General features: G+C 38.6%; 1 protein-coding gene across 1 annotated transcript; it reads right to left on the bottom strand.

Annotated features, from left to right (window-relative positions):
* Positions 1–1363: 1363 nt before the first annotated feature.
* Positions 1364–3148, bottom strand: LOC141402124 (uncharacterized). The gene is made up of 2 exons (XM_073982836.1): positions 2228–3148; positions 1364–2167 (listed from the first exon to the last, which is right to left on the bottom strand). Exons 1-2 carry the CDS (start codon positions 2237–2239, stop codon positions 1853–1855), a joined length of 327 nt encoding a protein of 108 aa, XP_073838937.1. The 5' UTR covers positions 2240–3148; the 3' UTR covers positions 1364–1852.
* Between the last annotated feature and the right edge of the window lie 19015 nt (positions 3149–22163).

Here is a 22163-nt window from a genome sequence, read left to right as displayed (position 1 = left end):
ACAGACGGACAGATGGACGGACATGGCTACATCGATGTAGAATTGCACGCTGATCAAGAATATATATACTTTGTGGGGTCTACAATGATTAGTTCGAGTAGTAACAAACGTAGTGACAAACTTAATATACCCCCATCCTATGGTGGAGGGTATAAAAATTTCGGCCCGGCCGAACTTAACGCCGTTTCTGCTTGTTAAACTAAATTTTCTGACCATATTGGCTTCAAATTGACACTTTGGCTTATCTGTGGTCATGAAGTTTTGTCACCAAAAATTATGGGCATAGGTCCACGTTTTTGAATAACTTTCATACAACCGTACACCTTTATTTCTGGAGTTTTAACGTTTTTTATCCACATTTTCGGTCTGAATAGGCTATAATTTGGAATTAAGGGTTCCCAGTGGTAAAAAATTGTCCATCACGTATAACGACACCACCTCATTTCTAGCCTTCCGAAGTATGTCTCTACATTTTCTGTCTAAATTTGCTTCAATTTGACATTTGTGGACAGGTTTTGAAATATAATGGTCATTGTAATGAAATTGCAATGTTCATTGATGAGATAAATTGGAAAAAAATACAGCGGAGCGCTTTTTAAATAAGTCGCGTTCAAAGTTCATATTTTTGGAGGTGTTTTAGATTTTCACGATTTGGCTTTGAAACCGCAAGTCCTATCGCAATGGGACTAAAAATATGTTGTAGCAGTGAAAATCCTCCAGATGCCGATTTCCCACTGAAGATTTGAACTTTGAGGAAAATGTGTTTTATTTCACAACTAAGAAGAAGCGTCCAACGATGTTTCTATATATTTTTTTCTTTTTATAAGTTCGACTTTTTATAAATTGTTTCATTCAGTTTTTCTTTTATTAAAGTCTGTTATGTATTTCTTTGGAATTTTTATGTACCTATGTCTCTGTTGTTGCTTTTGCTTTTTTTCTATGCCTTTCAATAAACCACCACCATTTATAAATGTGTGTATATGTTTGAGACAGCCAGCGAGGGCTTACTGAGAGCAAGTGAGCATACATTTCAATGTGTTTCACATTGAAATTTACGCTCCCTTGCTCTCAGAAAGCGCCCACTGCTGCATTTTTTTGTTTTTTTTTTGTGGCTTTTGGATTTGTATTTGTTTGCACACAAACATATAATTTGTTTGCCCCCAAACATATATTTGTTTGCAGGACCCAAGCATATGTTATGTTTGTTACTGATTGCAAACAAATATATGTTTGCTGCAATATATGTTTGGGACATATGTTAGAGAGGCGCTTTTTTCTCCGTGTACAGGATTGTTCCCGGCCTGTAGCTTTGAGTGCTATTTGTATACCAATCTATTATTCTATTTCAATAAATAATCATATATTTTATTTTTTACAAATCATTTTGATCTTTATTTCTTTACAAAAAACATTATTATCAGTCAAAAAAAATCCTATTACAAATATAAAATTTTGTTGCGAAATATTTTGAAGAACAAACGTACATTCATTGAGAAGAGGGGAAAATTATGGGGAAGTACAATAAAATGACAACAATGTACAATACATGTACTTCAATGTACTACAATGTACAATAAAATATGACAAATGAACATTAAGTTATGGCAATGATTGGTTTTGAAAATAGCAGTGAAATAGCTTGTGAGAAACAGAAAATAATCAATGTGTGTATGCTGTAATAACAAACATGATGTCCAACTGCTCAAATCCGGGTTACAACTAGGGCAGGCAGGCCGGCGGCCAGCGTAAGCCAAAGTGGGCAAATAAATTTTGAGTTATGGATATAACAGAAATCCATACAACTATACGACTGTGTGTGTGAATGCAAACATCGGCCTAACATCGTCCTTGTTTACCAGGGATGAGCATAACCATGGGCCAAAGGCAAAACGGGAGCATGATAACTGGCATGCAAGGCTAGGGGAGCTGCAGCATATGTGGTTTTAATGACGGGAGCCACAATGGGTTGCACAACATGGGCTGAGCTATGGACTTGGCTAATGGATTGATGAGACACAGCTGTGGGTATGGACTTTACAATGGCACCAACTTTGGCATAGGCAGGCTCATGGATGACAGCGGTAGGACCAGCCACTAAAACAGGACCATGACCAGCCAAGTAACCGGGACGAGCAGCAGCTACGACCAAAAGAGCAGACAACACCACCTGAAAAAAAGCGAATTGCAATTACTCATATCCATTGTAATTTGTATCCTTTCTGCTTACCAATTTGAACATTTTGATTATCCTTGTGTTAATTTGTAGTAGAGAAAGAACAATGAAGTGACAAAGAGGTCTGTGTTGCTGTTAGACTGTTTGGAAGTCTGAATTGTTTATGTTTTAATCTAGGTTTATGCAACCATTTATATACTAAAACTTGGCTTATTTCCTCAAATGCTTGTACAAAATTCCCCAAATCAGCAGTTGCCGCCGCAGCAGTGGCGGTCGCTGTTGATCTAAAGCCATACAAATGAGTTGAACACAAACCATAACGACGGAGGTGGCGGCAGCAATGGCGAGAAAAACAAAGTAAAAAAACGCGAGCAACAATTGGTTGGCGAAAATTGTTTGCAAATATGAGAATAGAAACATAGTCAACCAAACAAAAAACAACAACAACCACAACATTAACAAAATCCCAACTCATAAAGCAACATTACCGCCCGGCTGGCCTTCTCAAATGGGTCCGAACGCTTAGCAGACACTTTATAATCAAGTTAATACAATTTGTTGTTTGTTGTATTGTTTCCTAGATTTGCTTAATGCTTTATTATTGTAGCTGTTCTTGTTGTTGGTGGTGTGTTGGTTCAGTTTGGCGTCTTTAATATGAGTGACCAGAAAATTGACAATTGGTGGTTTAGAATTTAGGTGGCAATGACGTTGGTGGTATATCGCTTAGCCACATAGCTATGTTCCATAGGTGAGTTTCACAATGGCATAACAAGAGTACAAACAATGCCAACTGACACACAAATCGATTACAACATATTCCAGGCACTTCAAACAAACGTTCATACATACAGGCTTCGTCATACGACTTTTGACCACTACCTAATTTTTCATTGGAAATCACTTCACTGTGGATGTTGTAATTCTGGGTGCATAGCCATTTAATCAGACATCAACTAAATCAGACGTTGTCAAAACAAATCAAGAATTGTGTACTTTGTAATTTGGTATTTCTCAGTCTGTCCACCTCAGCAAAAGAGTTTTCCACTATGTCTTTTATTCCTGTGTAAACAGTGTCCGGGATAAGTACGAGGGTGGTTCGGAAACTTCTTAGCCTAGCACAAAAAGCGCGGTATAAACTGAAAAAGTTAAGTGTTTTGGAAACTTCCATCTCTGGTATGAACACATGTTAAATTTTGTTTCGATCTGGTAACTCCTTCGTATAGAAACAGGTGTTCAAAAAAGGCGCATCCGCAATTTTTTACAATGGAAAAATTAGAAATTCTTGCTGTCATTAAATATTTACATAAAAAATAAATTCATAATGATATGGTGAATGTGTTAGGTGAAAGTGCTCCTTCATATGCAACAGTAAAAAATTTGGTTGCTGAATTTAAAGTGGTCGTACGTGAATTTGCTAATATCATGGACATCTCAAATGATCGAGTCCATTTAATTTAGCATGAAGAACTACAGATGAAAAAGCTTTCTGCAAGTTGGGTGCCGCATTTGTTAACAAACGATCAAAAACGTATAAGAATGGACATTTCTCAAGCTTGTTTGGATCGTTTTAAGCGAAATAAAATGGATTTTAAGCGTCGTTTCATAACTGTTGATGAGACATGTATCCACCACTATACTCTAGAGACAAAAAAAAAAAAACAATCCAAACAATGGACTGAAGCTGGAGGAAGTGCCCCAAAGAAAACAAAAACAATTCAATCGGCTGGTAAGTTTATGGCAACGGTTTTTGGGACTTCAAAGGTATTTTATTGATTGACTATCTGCAAAAGGGTAAAACAATAAATTCAGAGTACTATTGCAACCTTTTGGATCAATTAAATGTACAAATTAGAGAAAAACGTCCTGGCTTACAACACAAAAAAATAATTTTTCATCAAGACAACGCACCAGCGCACAAGAGTGTTTTAACAATGGCTAAAATCAACGAATTAAAGTACGAGTTGCTTGACCACCCACCTTATTCTCCTGATTTAGCTCCCAGTGAATTTTACTTGTTCCCAAATCTAAAAAAATTCCTTGCTGGTAAGCGTTTTACCTCAAATGAAGATGCAATTACAATTGTAAACCACTATTTTGAAGACCTTGAGGAAAACTATTTTAATCAAGGGATAGAATTGCTAGAAAAGCGTTGGACTAAGTGTATTGAAGGTGTATTTAAGGTCACAACGGGTGAATCTATAAATCAGGTAGTATCGGACCGTATACCTGAAACTAGTGAAGTAGCCTTGTGTGAAATGTCAATACCTGACAGAGACATGTGGATCGGGGGAGCTCTAGCACAGATTTCCGATGGAAGCTGTGGGTTTACGGATTGGGCTGTGCTAGGGGGGAGAACCGGACTGGGTCTTTATATAATGGAACCGGAAACGGAAATCTCCCTCCGTTTGCCGGATCATAACACGATCCTGCAGGCGGAACTCCGGGCGATAACAGAGTGTCTGCTTTGGTTTGATACTCACACAAGGCCTACCACTGTAAATATCCTTACGGATAGCAAAGCAACCATTAGAGCTATATCAACCAAGACAGTGAAATCTAGAACTGTCTTGGAATGTATTTAATCTATAAATAATTACTCTCAACACGGTAAGGTAAACATTATATGGGTACCAGGGCATACCGGGATTAGGGGTAATGAAATAGCAAACTCTTTGGCAAAACAATCCAAGAAGCAACCCATGGTAAGTCTTGAAAACGCTAAGCCGTTTAAAGCTACGCGACTAGAACTAAAGACATGGGCAAAAAATGCACATATATCCCTCTGGAGTAGTGAAGAGAAGGGAAAAAACACAAAAATCCTATGGGGAAATCCAGACGAGGACAAAACAAAAGAATTACTTTTACTAAGTAAAAATATATTAGTAGACTGACAGGAATCCTTACATGTCAACTAGGTCTAAAAGCGCACCTGCACAAAATAGGTTGTGAATGCAGAGCATGCGGAGAGGACGACGAAACGTTGGAACATTACCTCTGTCATTTTCAAGCCTTCACAAATCTGGGAACCCAGTTACTAGGGAATGACGTTATACCAGGACTCGACCAAATTAGGACAATCGAGTTCAAAAAGATCAGAGACTATGTAAATAGGACAGAGATCCTAGACTAAGTCAAAAAAAGATAATCTTCCATAACCCAAAATTAGAGCGCACAACAGGCCTACTTATGGCTTAAGTGTATGTCCACATGGCATGTGGTGATTTAAAGTAAAAAGTCGTTAAGTTCGGCTGGGCCGAACTTTTTATACCCTCCACCATAAAATAGTCTTAATTAAAATGGAATAATTAGGGTCCTTTCCCAATTTTAGGTGGAACAACTTTTCGACAATGGATAGACTCCTACTGCCTCCCACTATTGCCTAAATTACACTGTGAACACAAATGTTGGGGCAGAGATAATTCCTTTTGGAGATGAAAGCCCTTGGTGTGTGTATAATAAAAACCCCGAAGGACAGAAGCGCCGTGAGTGGAACTACCGTGTTGTGGCGTGATGAAGTTTTTGCAAGAGACCCTGTAAGCCATCATGAATTAGCATTATATTTTTGTTTGTTGTTTTTGTAAAGCACTTAAGCAACAGTGAACAAAGATATAACGCTAATTCCTGATGGCTCACAGGGTCTCTAACAAAAATTTCATCGCGCCATAACGCGGAAGTTCGACTCACGGCGGATCTGTCCTTTGGGGTTCATAATAAACTCAGCAAGGCCTTTCTTCCCCAAGAGGAATTTTCCGTGCCTCAGACTTTAACCTCCATTTTGTTGCACAGTGTTATCTATTCAAATCTAAAACAAGTAAGAAAAGCGTTAAGTTCGGCCGGGCCGAACTTTTTATACCCTCCACCACAAATTTCAGCCATTTCGGTGGATTAATGTGACCACAACCTTAAAAAAACCGAAATTCGGAAGGTACCGTTCTATGGGGGCTATATGATGGCGTGGACCTATACCAACAAATTTCTGGGGGAAAGTTTTATAAGCCTAAAGAAGACTAAATACCAAATTTCAGCCATTTCGGTGTGATAATGAGGCTAAAACCTTCAAAATATCGAAAATCGGGAGATATCGTATTATGGGTGCTATATCAACACGTGGACCTATATAAACATTTTATGGTAGAAATGTTTCTTAGCCTCTGGAAACACAAAATACAAAGTTACAACCGATTCTTTGGTCAAGTGAGTCTAATACATTCAAAATATATTAAAATGACGCGTACTTTATAAGGGGCCTTATGTGGGGGCTATACCAAAACGTGTACCTATATAACCCAACTTTGGTAGGAATGTTTTTTGGCCTCTGAAGACACAAAGTACCAAATTACAACCAATTCTGTGGTCAAATGGGTCTAATACATTCAAAATAATTTAAAATGACGCGTACTTTATATGGGGCCTTATATGGGGGCTATACCAAAACGTGGACCTATATAACTCAACTTTGGTAGGAATGTTTTTTGGCCTCTGGAGACACAAAGTACCAAACTACAACCAATTCGGTGGTAGAATGGGACAAATATCTTAAAAATTCCTTAAAACGACGACGTGTCACGCGTCATTTTGTATGGGGGCTATACGAAAGCGTGGACCTACATAGCCCGCTTTCAATACCATAAGTCCTACGTACAAATAATATATTTTCCCAAAATTTCATCAGCCTACGTCAATCCGTTCGGACGCTAGAGTGATTTCCACAGACGGACAGACGGACAGACGGACAGACGGACGGACATGGCTATATCGATGTAGAATTGCACGCTGATCAAGAATATATATACTTTGTGGGGTCTACAATGATTATTTCGAGTAGTTACAAACGTAGTGACAAACTTAATATACCCCCATCCTATGGTGGAGGGTATAAAAATGTGATCAGCTAAATTCTCAAAATACCGAAAATCGGCAGATACTGTTATATGGGGGCTATACCAAAAAATGGATCTATGTTGACGATGTTTCGTTGGAAATGTTTTATGACCACTCAGAACTTCAAATGTCAAATTACAGCTATTTCGGTTAAAAACTGTAGATAAAATTCTCAGAATACCGAAAGTCGGGAGGCACCGTTATATGGGGGCTATACCAAAACATAGACCTATGTTAACGATGATAGGTGGAGATATTTCATGACCAGTGAGAACCTCAAATGTCAAATTACAGCTAGTTCGGTTAAGATTTTTAACTAAAATGCTCAAAATACCGAAAATCGGGAGGTACCGATATATGAGGGCTATACCTAAACATGAACCTATGTTGACGATGTTTCTTGGAGATGTTTCATGACTAGTGAGAACCTCAAATGTCAAATTACAGCTAGATCGGTTAAGATTTTTAACTAAAATGCTCAAAATACCGAAAATCGGGAGGTACGGTTATAAGGGGGCCATACCAAAACAAGGACCCATGCCCACATCCTTTCGGATATAAGTTTGTTGATCACTAGGAACCCTTAGTGCCAAATTATAGCTAATTCGGTCTGCAAATGTGGCGAAGAACGTCAAAATACCTCAAATCCGGAGGTACCGTTATATGGGGGCTATACCAAAGAGTGGGCCGATATAACCCATCTTCGAACTTGACCTGCCTATGGAAAAAAGACCCTCGGGTGCAAAATTTCAGCACTCTATCTCAATTATTGGGGACGTAAGAATTATTATAACAGACGGACAGCAGGACGGACAGACGTACATGGCTAGATCGTCTTAGAATTTTAACCTGATCAAAAATATATATACTTTATAGGGTGTCAAATGATTAGTTCGATGTGTTACAAACGGAATAACAAACTTAATATACCCTCCACACTATGGTGGAGGGTATAAAAATGTTTCCAATTGCATTACCAAAATTGGTGAAATGCTTGTGTTGTTGAACAATACGATGGGATATCCCAATTTCCAATTTATGTAATTTTATTTCCATGTCAAATATTTCTGCTTCTGTTCAACATATTCCAAGAAGAGAGCTTGATAATGAAACTAAACCATCTGAGCTTTAAATTAATACAAAATGTGGCCTTTATTGTAATTATTGCAAAAGGTGCTAAGCTATCAAAATTTTAATATATTAAAGTTTTTTACTTTAATGACAAATACTTCGGCTTCTATTTAGTGTATTAAAGACATGTAAAATGCTTATCAAGAAGACCAGTACAGCTTTCAATCAGAACCAGGTAGATGTCGACAGTAGTCAAATATAAAATTCAATATTAATTATTTTGGTTCAGCTCGCCTTGAGCCATTTGGTATAAAAGCCAGATAGGTGAAAACTTTAGTATATCCCTAGAAGTAATGTTTACGGCTGAAAATCGTATGCACAGGGGTAGTGGTGTATGGTATCACTTAGTCGGCCCCGTCCCGACCATAGCCTTTGCTCACTTGTTATTTGATAAAATTGTAAGGAATCATACTAGTCGTTAAGTAAAGGAATCACCAAATATAATTGCTGTGAATATTCACAACAAATGTAAATCTTGTTGCATGCCTTAAATATATTTTAAACAGCATGGATGCCACTACGAATGGGCCACATATTTATTTGTTTGGTGGTTCGGTGGATAAGTGACAACTAATAACTAGCCGAATTTCCAAGTAACGGCAATTATTGCCAAGCTTACCATGTTGTTCTTTGTGGGCAATTTAAGTCTATGCATTTCTGTATCATTTTGGCCATACATTTTCATTTCCATTGCCTTTATTTCTTTGGTTTGCTCAACCAATCACTATGTCGTTTTGTGGTTTGGGTTGTTGTGGTCGGTCAGTAACTTGGTTTGGCTTCATCGCAACCAAACTCCACAACAGAAAGACACAGACCACAACATATGATGACCGTGAATTTGTATGCACTCTTAACGCACAACTCACGCACATTGCTTAAAATGTAGTTCAGGTTAATTGTGGTTCAAGTTCATGATCGCGTATGCGTTCATAACCAAACTGGAATACCAGTTTCTACTTGCAAGAAGTTATTTTTGGTTTATTTTGAACAAATCGAACATGTGTCTCTGCGGTCAAATTAACCAAGTAAAAGTGAAGAGAAGTTGCTGTAAAACAATGACGTTGACTACACAATTATTGTTGCTTTAATTCGAAAATTTTGATGGGGCTCTGTCCAACAAATTATGCTGAAGGTTTTGCAATTAAGTTAAAATATATAAAAAAAAACAAGCGAGCAAAGGCTGTGCATAAACTTTTCACTGGTAAACATTCCTTTTAGGGAATATAATCCGACTACCTCCAAACATAATATGCCTCTTTCTCTCTGGGACCCCCATAAGCATAAGCATAATTTCGTGACCATCCGATTAACCTGTAGCGTGATTGCAAAAAAAAAAAAATGGGGGAATTAGATGCATTACCGACTATTGTGGTATCTCCCTTTTTGGCCACCTTCGCCAACCTACTTTACACCAACTTCTTCCATTGACAGGCTTTGCCGTTGGAATACCCCTACTAGAAGCCGATATATTCACAAAGAATAAAACCTTGAATTTGTCTCCATATGAGTTTTTCCCCATTCCGACCCCTAAATATTATCCGACTATCACCAAAATCAATAGGCTTCTTCATCTGTGGGGCCCACATTTACACCCAAAATTTCGTGACTATCCGATCAAAATTTCAACCTGAAGCGTGATAACAAAAATGGAAAAATTGGATATATTACTGACTTTTGCGATGTCTCGGTTGTTTGCCCACTTACGCCAACATACTTTGCATCAATATAAAGGAGATATTTTCTTATTCCATTGACGAGCGGAGATATTCGCATAAGAAAAAAACGTTGACTTTCCTCCACATAAGCTTTTTGCTTATTCCGGCTCCTGAATATTATCCGACTATCACCATCAACTCCCAAAAAATTCGTGACCATCCGATCAAAATTGCGACCTGTAGCGTGATTACAAAAAAATGGGGAAATGGGATGCATTACCGACTAATGCGATGTCTCTCTTGTTTGACCACCTACGACAACCTACTTTACATCGTTGTAAAGGTGATATTTTCTACTTTCCTTCCAGGTTTTGCTTTTGATATACCTCTTAAAGAAACAGAGATATTGGCTTGAAGTAAAAGCTTGACATTTCTCCAAATAAGTTTTTGCCCATGCCGACCCCTGAATATTGTCCGACCATCATCAAAATCAATAGGCTTCTTGCTCTGTGGGACTGCCATTAACCCCCACAACTTCGTGACGATCCGATCAAAATTGCGACCCGTAGCGCGATTTCGAAAAAAAAAAATGAAAAATGAGATGTATTACGGACTATTGTTATATCTCCGTTATTTGGCCACCTACGCCAACCTACTTTGCATTACTGTAAAGGTGGGATATTCTACTTTCATAGTCAGGCTTTGCTTTTAGAAGTTCACCATCCAAAACTGTGATATTCGTCATTATAATTAAAATCGCAAAAATTAAAAGTTGGGTTTTATTAGAGACTATTGCGATATCTTCGTTGTTTGACCACCTACTATACATCGTTGTGATATTTTCTACTTTCCTTAGCAGGTTTCGCTTTTGATATACCCCTTATAGATGTGGAGATATGCGCTTTGAAATAAAACGTTGACTTTTTCTCCAAATAAGTTTTTGCCCATTCCGACCCCTGAATATTATCCGACCAAAATCAATAGGTTTCTTCCCCTCCGGGACCCTCATCAACACCAAACAAATTTGGTGACGATCTGATCAAAATTGCGACCTGTAGCGTTATTGCAAGGTTTAGATGGACAGACGGACGAACACACATAGCCAGATCGACTCTGCTCGTCGAGACATTCATTTTGGTATATATAAGTATGGGTCTACGACCATTATTTCGATGCGTTACAAACTTTTTGGCCAAAACCAACTAATAATACCCTCTCCACATAGTGGTGTAGGGTATAATAAGTTCCCAACTTGTTATACCCTCCACAATAAAATATTCTGTATTAAAATGAAATAATTAGTTTTCTTTCCTGTCCACAATTTTATGTGGAGATAATTAATGAGCACGGACATCACAATTACACTGATATTAGCAAATGTACCTAAAAATGTCCTTAATCGGGCAGCACTTTTATAAGGGGCTATATGAAGGTGTAGACCTATGTTGACAATTTTTGGTGGAGAACTTTTGTGGTCACGTTTAATTTCAAATGTCAAGTTATAGATAAATCGGTCAACAAATTTAGCTAAACTTCTCAAAACACCTAAAATCTGGATTTACCGTGATATGGGTGTGGACATACAAAAACATTGACTTATGTTGTAAATTTTTTATGGAGAAGTTTTGTGACCACTGGGGTCCTCAAATGCCAAATTTCAGCTAATTCAGTTAGCAATTATATCGAAAATCAAAATATGGAGATATGTTGCGAATTTGTGGTTAAGACGTTTTGTGACCGCTGGGAATTACAGGTAGTTCGGTAAAAAAATTAAGCTAACATTCTCAAAATACTGAAAATCGGGAGGTACGAGGGGCTATACTAAACCATGGAATTACATATATTCAACATTTTATGTGGAGGAGTTTTGTGATTACTAGGAACCCCGAATTGCAAATTAAAACTAGTTAGGTTTTTTTGTTGCTCAAATATTTAAAATTTCGAAAATCGGGAAATACCACTTTATATACCCCTAACAAAAAATGGACCTATGTTGACTATTGGTGTAGTTGAGAATCTCAAATGTCAAACTACAAGAAGTTCTGTCAAAAATGTACTCATTTCATAAACTTGCCCTGTCTATGGATAATACACACTCAGGTGCGAAAATATAAAATTTTACCCTGATAAAAATATATATGTACGTTATAGAGTCACAAATGATTATTTCAATGCTTTACTGTTGCAACAGTTTGATCAAGTGAGACCTATCTCACTTTGGCCTGGTTCTAATGTCCTGTTAGCTGAATAACCGAAATGTGACAAAATTTTAAAACACAGGGGGTGGGACTAGCAAATGGACCTATTAAGCTTCACGTAGCCAACCACAGTGACCCCAGATTTTGAAGTGCTTACTTAAGCCAAAGTAGCATCTGTTGGCCAATACAATTCTTCTTTTTATTTCAAAACTGATGTCGTTTGTTGTGTTTACTGCGGTGCCGAGGTATACGAAGTCTTTTACCTCAAAATTAAAGGAACCAACTTCCACAGCTGGTACGAGCTCAATGGACGTGTTGCGCGTCGACACCATCAACTTGGTCTTCTCGCCATTTACCGCCAGACCCACTTTAGCAGATTCTCCTTCGACCTTCATAAAGGTATCGGTTACTTCTTTTACTGATCGTCCCATGATGTCTATATCATCAGCATAAGCAAGTAACATGTGGCTATTGGCTTAGATTGTGCCACTTCTTTTGACGTTTGCCTCTCGTGTAACCTTTTCTAGCAGGTTGAGGTTCTTTCCTATTTTAACTAAAGATCTTGTGTCAGAGTCATTTTACAAAGCCGAATGAGCTTTGCGGGATACCAAATTCAGGCATGGCTTGGAATACCTTTGAACGTAGCAGGATGACGAAGGCTGCTTTATAAACGACAAAAACGTGGTAGGTGTCGATCTGCATATCATGGGTCTTCTCCAGGATCTGCCGCAGGGTAAATATCTGGTCAATGGTGGACTTTCCAGGTCTAAAGCCGCATTGGTATGGTCCAATTATTTCATTGACCATAAGCTTTAGTCGTTCGCACACTATCTTGTAGGCGATACGGAAAAGACTTATGCCCCTATAGTTGGAGCATAAAGTCTTATCTCCTTTCTTATGGACGGGGCACGGGATGCTCATGTTCCAATCGTCGGGTACGCGTTCTTCCCGCCAGATGGAGCAAACTAGCTGATGCATACACGTTATCAGCGTGTCGCCTCTGGTTTTAAACAACTAGGCTGGTAGGCCATCTGCGCCCCTGCTGCCTTATTATTCTTCAGCCGGTTTATTGCTGTCTTTACCTCTTTACCGGATGGTATACATTCAATACCATCTTCTGGGATTGGATCTGTGGTATCTTCGTTGACTTCTCTACTATTGGATACCAACAGTTTGGAAAAATGCTCTTTCCATATCCTTAGCACACTGTCTGTATCAGTTACCAGATTACCTCGCTGGTCTCTAAAGGAGGATGTGCCAGTTCCAAAGCCATCAGTTTGATGCTTCACTCTTTGGTAGAATTTTCGTATTTCATTCTGTCTCCTGTACATCTCGATTTGTTCACACTCCCGCTTTCCATCTCTCTCTTTTTCCTGCCGAAAAGACGTTTCTCCTCTCTCCTTTTCTCCCGATACCTCTCTCGTGCGCTACGTGTTGCTACTGATTGTAAAGTAGCCCTATACGCCGCATTTTTCTCTTCGGTAGCAGCACGACACTCCTGGTCATAGCATGGACTCCTTGGTGGAGGTCTCTGGTATCCAAGTACTGATTTTGCGGTTGTTTGCATGGAGTGGGCAATGTTTTGCCATTGTACTTATATGTTATCGGGACGAAGAGTGCTTTGATTAAGCAGTTGGGCCAGTTGAGTGGAATATGCTGTAGCTATCTGTCATTTCATGGGATATTGACGTCATTTCGATGGGATATTGACGTCATTTCGATGGAGTATTGACGTTAACGGAAAAATCGACAGATTTTAAATGCGATTCCGAAGCCATCGCTGAAGCTCATACACCAATTATTTATAGAATCGGTGAAAAGTGAGATATTCCCATTCTTGCATCGATGATTCTACAACGTAAAAGTATTATTCGCGAATTATTTAAAGATGCGAAATCCACAATCTTTTTTAATGCTGAGGTGAAGCAATGCTGTTTCGTGGCACTCTGTTTCTCCCAATCTGGATGCACCACTGGGACTACTTTGGTCCGTGAACGGTTTTTGTCATAACGCCGATTACACTGACAACTTATGCCATTTCGCACATCGCTTTACCGATATTTCACAGAAGTGAGAGCGACTGTCAGCAAATACGTAGGTCTGAAGATATCTGTGAAGGAAACAAAATTAATACAGGTCGGTGTTAAAAATGCGTTTCAGTTAACACTTCATCGGCAGCTGACCGATGATGTTGACTGTTTCTCCTATCTCGATAGTATAATTTCCAAACAAGGAGGTTCAAATGCTGACATTATCGACAGGATTAATAATTGTAAAATCCGTCCTATTGTATGGTTACATTACCTGGAGTATAGCACAGGCTTCTCTTAGAAAGAATCAAGCCCTTTATAAAAGATACCTAAAGCAAATCCTAAGAATTTTATGGCCTAACTAGGTATTGGTTTTAACTGTTGGTTGTATATTAATAATTTATTTTCTCTTGATAATGTAGACTTTCTGCCTAGTAGACCTTTTAATTTTGACCACTTAATATCCTTCCATTTTAACTTAACATCTAGTGTCATTCCTAGATACTTTGCATTATTTGAGAAAGGTATTTGCAATCCGTCTATGTACACCGGCATATTTTGCAGGGACACTAACCTCCCCGTGGTGTCACCTGGGGAACTGCCTTTAACACCCGTTAAAGGTAGTGAGCTAACATGTGCCGCGCGTTCACCCATAAGAACGTTAAAAACTTGGGTTTGGGTGTCGGGTTAGTAACCCTCCCCTAGAAAAAAACAGCCTACTATGAAAAAACGAAAGAAAAGAAAAACAAACCCCTCTAAAGTTGACGAACCCCGCAAACGTTTTAAGGACCATGATCTGCGAATCTGCACCTGGAATGTTCGCACTCTTTATAGTGAAGGTGCAGTCTTCGCATTGGCAGACGTACTGGGAAAGTACAAAGCCGATATTACTGCCATACAGGAAATACGATGGACTGGGAAAGATGTCACAACAACACCTAAAGGTGACGCACTGTATTATAGCTGCCATGACACAAATCATGAGTTTGGTTGCGGTTTTGTAGTTGGTCGGAGGTTAAAACATCTGGTCTCCAGCTTCACCCCAGTGAATGAAAGACTTGCTACAATTCGATTTAAAGCAAAATTCTTCAACATCAGCTTTATCTGCGCTCATGCCCCAACCGAAGACAAGGACGAACAGACCAAAGATATATTCTACGAGAGCTTAGAAGAAACATATGACCGTTGTCCTGCCCATGACATTAAAATTGTTCTAGGCGATTTTAATGCCAAAATTGGAAAGGAGAATATCTTTGGACAAACAGTTGGGAAATTCAGTCTACATAGTGAAACATCAGACAATGGAATGAGGCTGATAGACTTCGCAGCGGCAAAAAACATGGTAGTTAGCAGTACCAGATTTAAGCATCTCGATATTCATAAGGGCACTTGGCTGTCTCCAGACCAAAGAACAATAAATCATCATTGATCACGTTGTGATAGATGGAAGACATTCATCGAGCGTGTTGGATGTACGATCGTTCCGAGGAGCAAACATAGATTCGGACCATTACCTCGTTGCAGCAAAGGTACGTACCCGTCTAAACGTTGCAAATAAAGCACGGACAGACACAACACGAAAGTTGGACATCGCCAAGCTGCAAACACAACAGATAGCCACAGCATATTCCACTCAACTGACCCAATTGCTTAATGATAGCGCTTCTCGTCCCGATAACATATCAGCACAATGGCAAAATATTGCCCACTCCATGCAAACAGCCGCAAAATCAGTACTTGGATACCAGAGACCTCCACCAAAGAATCCGTGGTATGACCAGGAGTGCCGTGCTGCTACCGAAGAAAAAAATGCGGCATATAGGGCTACTTTACAATCAGTAGCAACGCGTAGCGCACGAGAGAGGTATCGGGAGAAAAGGAGAGAGGAGAAACGTCTTTTCCGCAGGAAAAAGAGAGAAATGGAAAAGAGGGAGTGTGAACAAATGGAGATGTACAGGAGACAGAACGAAGTCCGAAAATTCTACCAAAGAGTGAAAAATCAAACTGATGGCTTTGGTACAGGAATATCGTCCTGTAGAGATCAACAAGGTAATTTGGTAACTGATACAGATAGTGTGCTCAGGATATGGAAAGAACATTTTTCCAAACTGTTGGTATCCGATAGCAGTGAAGACGGCGAAGATACCACAGATCCAATCCCAGATGATGGTATTGAATGTATACCGCCCAGCCAAGATGAGGTAAGGACAGCAATAAACCGGCTGAAGAATAATAAGGTGGCAGGAGCAGATGGCCTACCAGCCGAGCTGTTCAAAACCGGAGGCGACACGCTGATAAGGTGTATGCATCAGCTAGTTAGCATCATCTGGCAGGAAGAACGCGTACCCGATGATTGGAACGTGAGCATCCTATGTCCAGTCCACAAGAAGGGTGATAAGACTGTGTGCTCCAATTATAGGGGCATAAGTCTGCTCCCTATTGCATATAAGATAGTATCTGGCATATTGTGTGAGAGACTAAAGCCTATGGTCAATGAAATTATTGGACCCTATCAGTGCGGCTTTAGACCTGGCAAATCCACCATTGACCAGATATTTACCTTGAGACAAATCCTGGAAAAGACCCAAGAAATGCAGATCGATACCTTCCATCTTTTCGCCGATTATAAAGCAGCATTCGACAGCCCTATACGTTCAAAGGTGTTCCAAGCCATGTCTGATTTTGGTATTCCTGCAAAGCTCATTCGACTTTGTAGAATGACATTAACTGAGACGAGATCCTCAGTTAAAATTGGAAAGAACCTCTCCGAAGAGTTTACTACCAAAAGAGGTTTCAGACAAGGAGACGGCCTGTCGTGTGATCTATTCATTTCCTGCTGGAAAAGGTCATACGAGACGCGAAGGTCAAAAGAAATGGAACGATATACACGAACAGCCACATGTTACTGGCTTATGCCGACGACATTGACATCATGGGTCGATCGGTAAAGGAAGTAACTGACACCTTTGCAAAAGTCGAAAGAGAATCTGCTAAAGTTGGTCTGGCAGTAAACGGCGTAAAAACCAAGTTGATGGTATCGACGCGTAATATGTCCATAAACACCGCACCATCTGTGAATGTTGTTACCTATAATTTTGAGGTAGTAAAGGACTTCGTCTACCTCGGCACCGCCATAAACACAACAAATAACATCAGTTGTGAAATACGAAGAAGAATAGTGTTGGCTAACAGATGCTACTTTGGGCTGAGTAAGCAGTTTAGGAATAAAGCCACCTCTCGTCAAACAAAAATAACACTGTACAAAACACTGATACTACCCGTGCTAATGTATGGTTCCGAAGCATGGGTACTTGCTCAAGCAGATAAGGCAGTGCTTTGTGTGTTTGAGAGAAAAATTCTTCGAAAGATCTACGGGCCAATCTGTGTTGACGGCGAATATCGGCGTCGTATGAACATCGAGCTGTATCAACTATACAATGACATCAATATAGTTGAACGAATCGAGATACAACGATTGCGATGGCTAGGCCATGTTATAAGAATGAGTGATGATGAACCCGCTAAAAAGGCGTATAAATACGGGCCGCATGGAGGTTCTCGCAGATCTGGAAGGCCAAAGCTTCGTTGGAGCGAACAAGTGAAACGAGATATCACAAAGCTACATATCCCAGATTGGGAAAATACAGCAGCAAACAGAGAGGATTGGAGATTTTTTCTTAGTTCGGCTTATGGAACAAATGTTCTGTAAAAGGCCAGCTAAGTAAGTAAGTAAGATTTGTTATAGTTTAGTTTTATCCTCCATTCTCTTGTTTATATTATTAAGCGCTTGGAGGTTGCAAATTGCTTCTCTTTCTGAATCTGTTATTGTTAGGATTGCAGTATAATCAGCGAAAGTAGCTACAATCGAATTTTGAGGCTCTGGTATATCTTTGGTATATAAAAGGTATAAAATGGGCCCAAGTATACCCCCTTGAGGCACTCCTGTGTTGATTTGTGTCAATTTGGAATATGAATCTTCCAGTTTAACTCGAAAATATCTGTCTTCTAGGTATGATTTCAAAAAACTGAATATAGTTCTCAGGTAAGAATTCACTTAGTTTGCGTATTAATCACGCATGCCATACCTTATCAAATGCTTGAGATACGTCGAGAAAAACTGCCGACCATATTTTTTTATTTTCAAGGGATTTTTCAATGACATTTGTTATACGATGAACTTGATCGATTGTTGAGTGGGAATTTCTAAATCCGAATTGGCGATTAGGAATAAGGTTATAATTTGTAATTATGGGGTTCAGTCGGTTTAAAAACACTTTCTCCAGTAATTTTGACATCATTGGTAAAAGAGATATCGGCCTATACGAAGTAACTTCTGTTGCGGGTTTTCCAGGGTTTGGGATCATTAAAACTTCTGCTGTTTTCCAAAGTTTCGGGACATAACTTAGTTTGAAACCGGCATTAAATAATTGGGTAATTTTTGTGAGACAGTTGTACGTAAGTTTTCTCAATATTTCTGTTGTTATCAGATCGAAGCCTGAACACTTTTTCAGCTTCATGTTTTTGTTTATTTCATTGAGAACTTCAACGACTGTTACTGATGCAAATTCTCCATCCCAATGGTCATTCCTCTGTTCAATGAATTGTGGTTCAGCATTGCAAATCTCTGTAAATGTAGTTTGCAAATGATTTGAAAATAGATCAACCTTTTGATCATTTGTTTTGGCCCATTGTGTGTCGTTGATTCTTAATGGAGTCTTTGTTGTAACAGGTCGTGTTATATTTTTAGTTGCTTTCCATAGAGAAAAATCAGTATTTTTATCGCTTGTAAGTGTTTGAAGATGTTGATTAAACGTAGTATCCTCAAACTGTTTTATATCTGCGCTGAGTTCTTTTGTTAATTTATTAAGAAGCGTTTTATACGATGGATGACGTGTTTGTTGCCATTTTTTCCGTAGTTTCCGTTTCCGTAGAAATTTTTCTCTTATATAAGCCGGGTATATATTTTCCATGTGGAATGTAGTTCTACAGGGAGTACTCTGCCAAGCCGCATATTGAATTGTATCTGTAAGTTTCTCAACTTCGTGTTCTAACTCATCTGTGGTAGATGGTTCTTCGTAATGATAATCAGCATCCCAGAGGATTTACAGAATCCCACTACTGGATTGAAATCCAGCGGTCCAACAAAATCGAGTTATAACATATGGGCGTCTAAAACCATTATTTCAAAGGGGCACATACCAAAGCTACCTCTACTATGTATATCCAGCCAGATATTCCCATTATTTTATTAAAGGTGGTAAAACTGTACGTTACTAAAATTTTTCTATCCTCGCGAAAACAGTTTCAACCCGATTATTATTGTTTATCTAATGCATATTAATAGAGTTATTAAAAAAGGCAATTTAAGAAAGTGTGAACTAACATGTCAATGTGTTTTATAGGCAACTCGCATTTAATTCTCAGAATTTATAACAGGGAATAAATTAAACATTCAATAAAAGAATCAAAAGCTCGTTATAAACAATAATTTAAGCACCATATTAACTGAACTCAAATAGACTAGAACTAAGGAAAAAAAATTAACTACCCTCTATTACAACAGAAAAAGAAAACCTGCCAGACAACTTTAGTTCATAACGCTGGACTTTGGCGGTCTACCGTCATCATTGGCAGTCTATTGATTTGTGTGTGATTGGCGATTTGTGAAAGTCCACATGTAAAGTCTCCAACAGAGACGGCGGTAACTACTCGAAGTCCCAACTGGTGTAAACGATATCGTAAATCATTTGAAGCATAACACAAAAACGTTCTCGCTGTTGTTATTGTTGTCGTTGATATTTTTTGTTCGTTACAACTAATCATGCTGACATGCATTTTTTTGAGCTGTGGAGATTCGAAACGAGTATTGAATTTAGAACTTTTTTTCCTATTTCTTTCTTCGACAAACAACGACATTTTCATGACATGCATTGTATTCTGTTGCTGTAGATGACCTTCATTGTCTGTCTATTCAACTAAGTTTGAGGAAAGAAAACAAAGCAAAGCATGTTATATGCCGGCTGTTTTCAATACAAATTCCAACCTATTCGATGGAGCGTTAAAAAATATACAAAGATTTTTTTCGTTCATTTTTCTTGTTGTCTATGAAAGAAAAAGCCAAGTTCTAATACCCACACCGGATATAAATCATCAAGTCGCTACAGATTTGTTATTTATCTCTTATAGAATCTTGCTGTCAAAAATGATTGTTGTTGCCATTGTTTTAAGTAGAATATTTTTTGGCCATTATTTGTGAGTGTGTGTCATTGTCTTAAAAGGGGTTCCAGACAAAATATTTATAAATCATAACAAATTGGAGTCAAAATAATAAGAAGCCTTCTATTAATAGGAAACCCCTCTAAAATGCACTCTGTCCCTATATGAGGCCTTCTATCCATAGAATATATTTTTGAAGACTTTCCACCCATAGCAGATCCCTTTAATAGGTATTCTCTCTATGGAATACCTTTCTTGGAAGTCTTCTATCTACAGAATACCCCCTTTGGAGGCTTTTATCCATTGAAGACCCATTAACGAAGTCGTCCATCCATAGTCCATCTACAGCATCTTAGGAGGAATTCCATATTTAAAAGTTCCCTTTAAGGGGTCTTCTTTCTACAGTACACTCTTTTTGTAAATATTCTATCTATAGAGGGACCCCTATGGTGGAAGATTCGTGTTAGAAGTATTCTATCCATAAAAGAGCCGCTTACGTGGTCTACTATAAATGGAAGGCCGCTTTAGGAGGTCTACTATCCATATATTACTCTTTAGGAGATCTTCTATACATAAAATATCTTTTTAAGAGTCGCTTTATAGAGTATCCTTCTTGGGAGTCTCCTCTCCATAGAAGACCCCCTTTGGATGTCTCTTATCTATAGAAAACCCCTTTAGGAAGTCTTTAATCCATAGGAGATCACTTTAGGAGGTCTTCTCTCTGTAGAAGACCCCTTTATGAGGTCTATCTTCACCATAAGACAATTTTAGTAGGTATTCCATCTACAGAAGATCCCTTTAAGTATACCCTTTTTTAGAGGACCCCTATAGAAGGTCTCTAATCAATAGAAGATCCCTGTTAGAAGTCTTATATCCATAGAAGACGCCTTTGGGCGGTCTACTATTAATGGAAGACATCTTAAGGAGGTCCACTATACATAAAAGACTATTTAGGAATACTTCTATACATAAAATATTCTTTGAAGAGCCTTTTAAAAGGCATTCTGTCCATGATAGGTCCCTTAATAGGGTGTTATTTGCTTAGAAGACCCATTTAAGAGGCCTTCTTTCTATAAAAAGTTTCTTTAAAGAGCATTCTGTCCATAGACGATATCTTTAAGAGGCCGTCTATACACAGAAGATCTCTTTAAGAGGTCTTCTCAATATAGGGACCAAAAAGTCTCTTATCTATAGAAGACCCCCAGTGGGTGTCCATAAAATACCCTTGTAGGAGTTCTTTTCTCCATAAAAGATATTCTATCAGCAGAAGATCCCGTTTTATGTTATTCTCTCTCTATAGAACAACTCTTTTCTATAGAAGAGCCCATTAGGAGGTCAAGTGTCCATAGAAGATCCATTTAGGAGGTATTATATACATAGCAGACCCTTTCAGGAAGCTTCATAAAACAACTCTTTTCTATAGAAGAGCCCATTAGGAGGTCAAGTGTCCATAGAAGATCCATTTAGGAGGTATTATATACATAGCAGACCCTTTCAGGAAGCTTCATAAAAGGGTTCTATGTACATAAGAACACACACTTTATTTGGTCTTCTTTCTATAGAAAACTCCTTTGAAAGGCTTTCTCTCCATAGAGGACCTCTTTAGAAGACTTGTTAAAGGGATCTTTTCTCTTTAGAAGATTCCCTTTGGAGGTCTTCTATCTATAGAAAAATCCCTTTAGGAGGCCTTCTTTCCATAGAAGAACCCTTTAGGAGAACTTTTTTTCTATAGAAGACACCTATAGGAGTCATTCTATCCATAAAAGGCTAATTTAAGTGGTCTTTCTATAATTTCGAAGGCCCTTTAGGGGCCTTCTATGCATACTAAATCACTTTAATTACATCTATATCCACCGTAAAGAAGTCGTCTACTCATGGA

This window comes from Musca autumnalis, unplaced genomic scaffold, assembly GCF_047663935.1.
Source record: "Musca autumnalis isolate F117 unplaced genomic scaffold, ASM4766393v1 scaffold_4, whole genome shotgun sequence".
NCBI lineage: Eukaryota > Metazoa > Arthropoda > Insecta > Diptera > Muscidae > Musca > Musca autumnalis.
The sequence above is the reverse complement of the archived record's forward strand: the minus strand, read 5'-3'. Positions and strand labels throughout refer to the sequence as shown.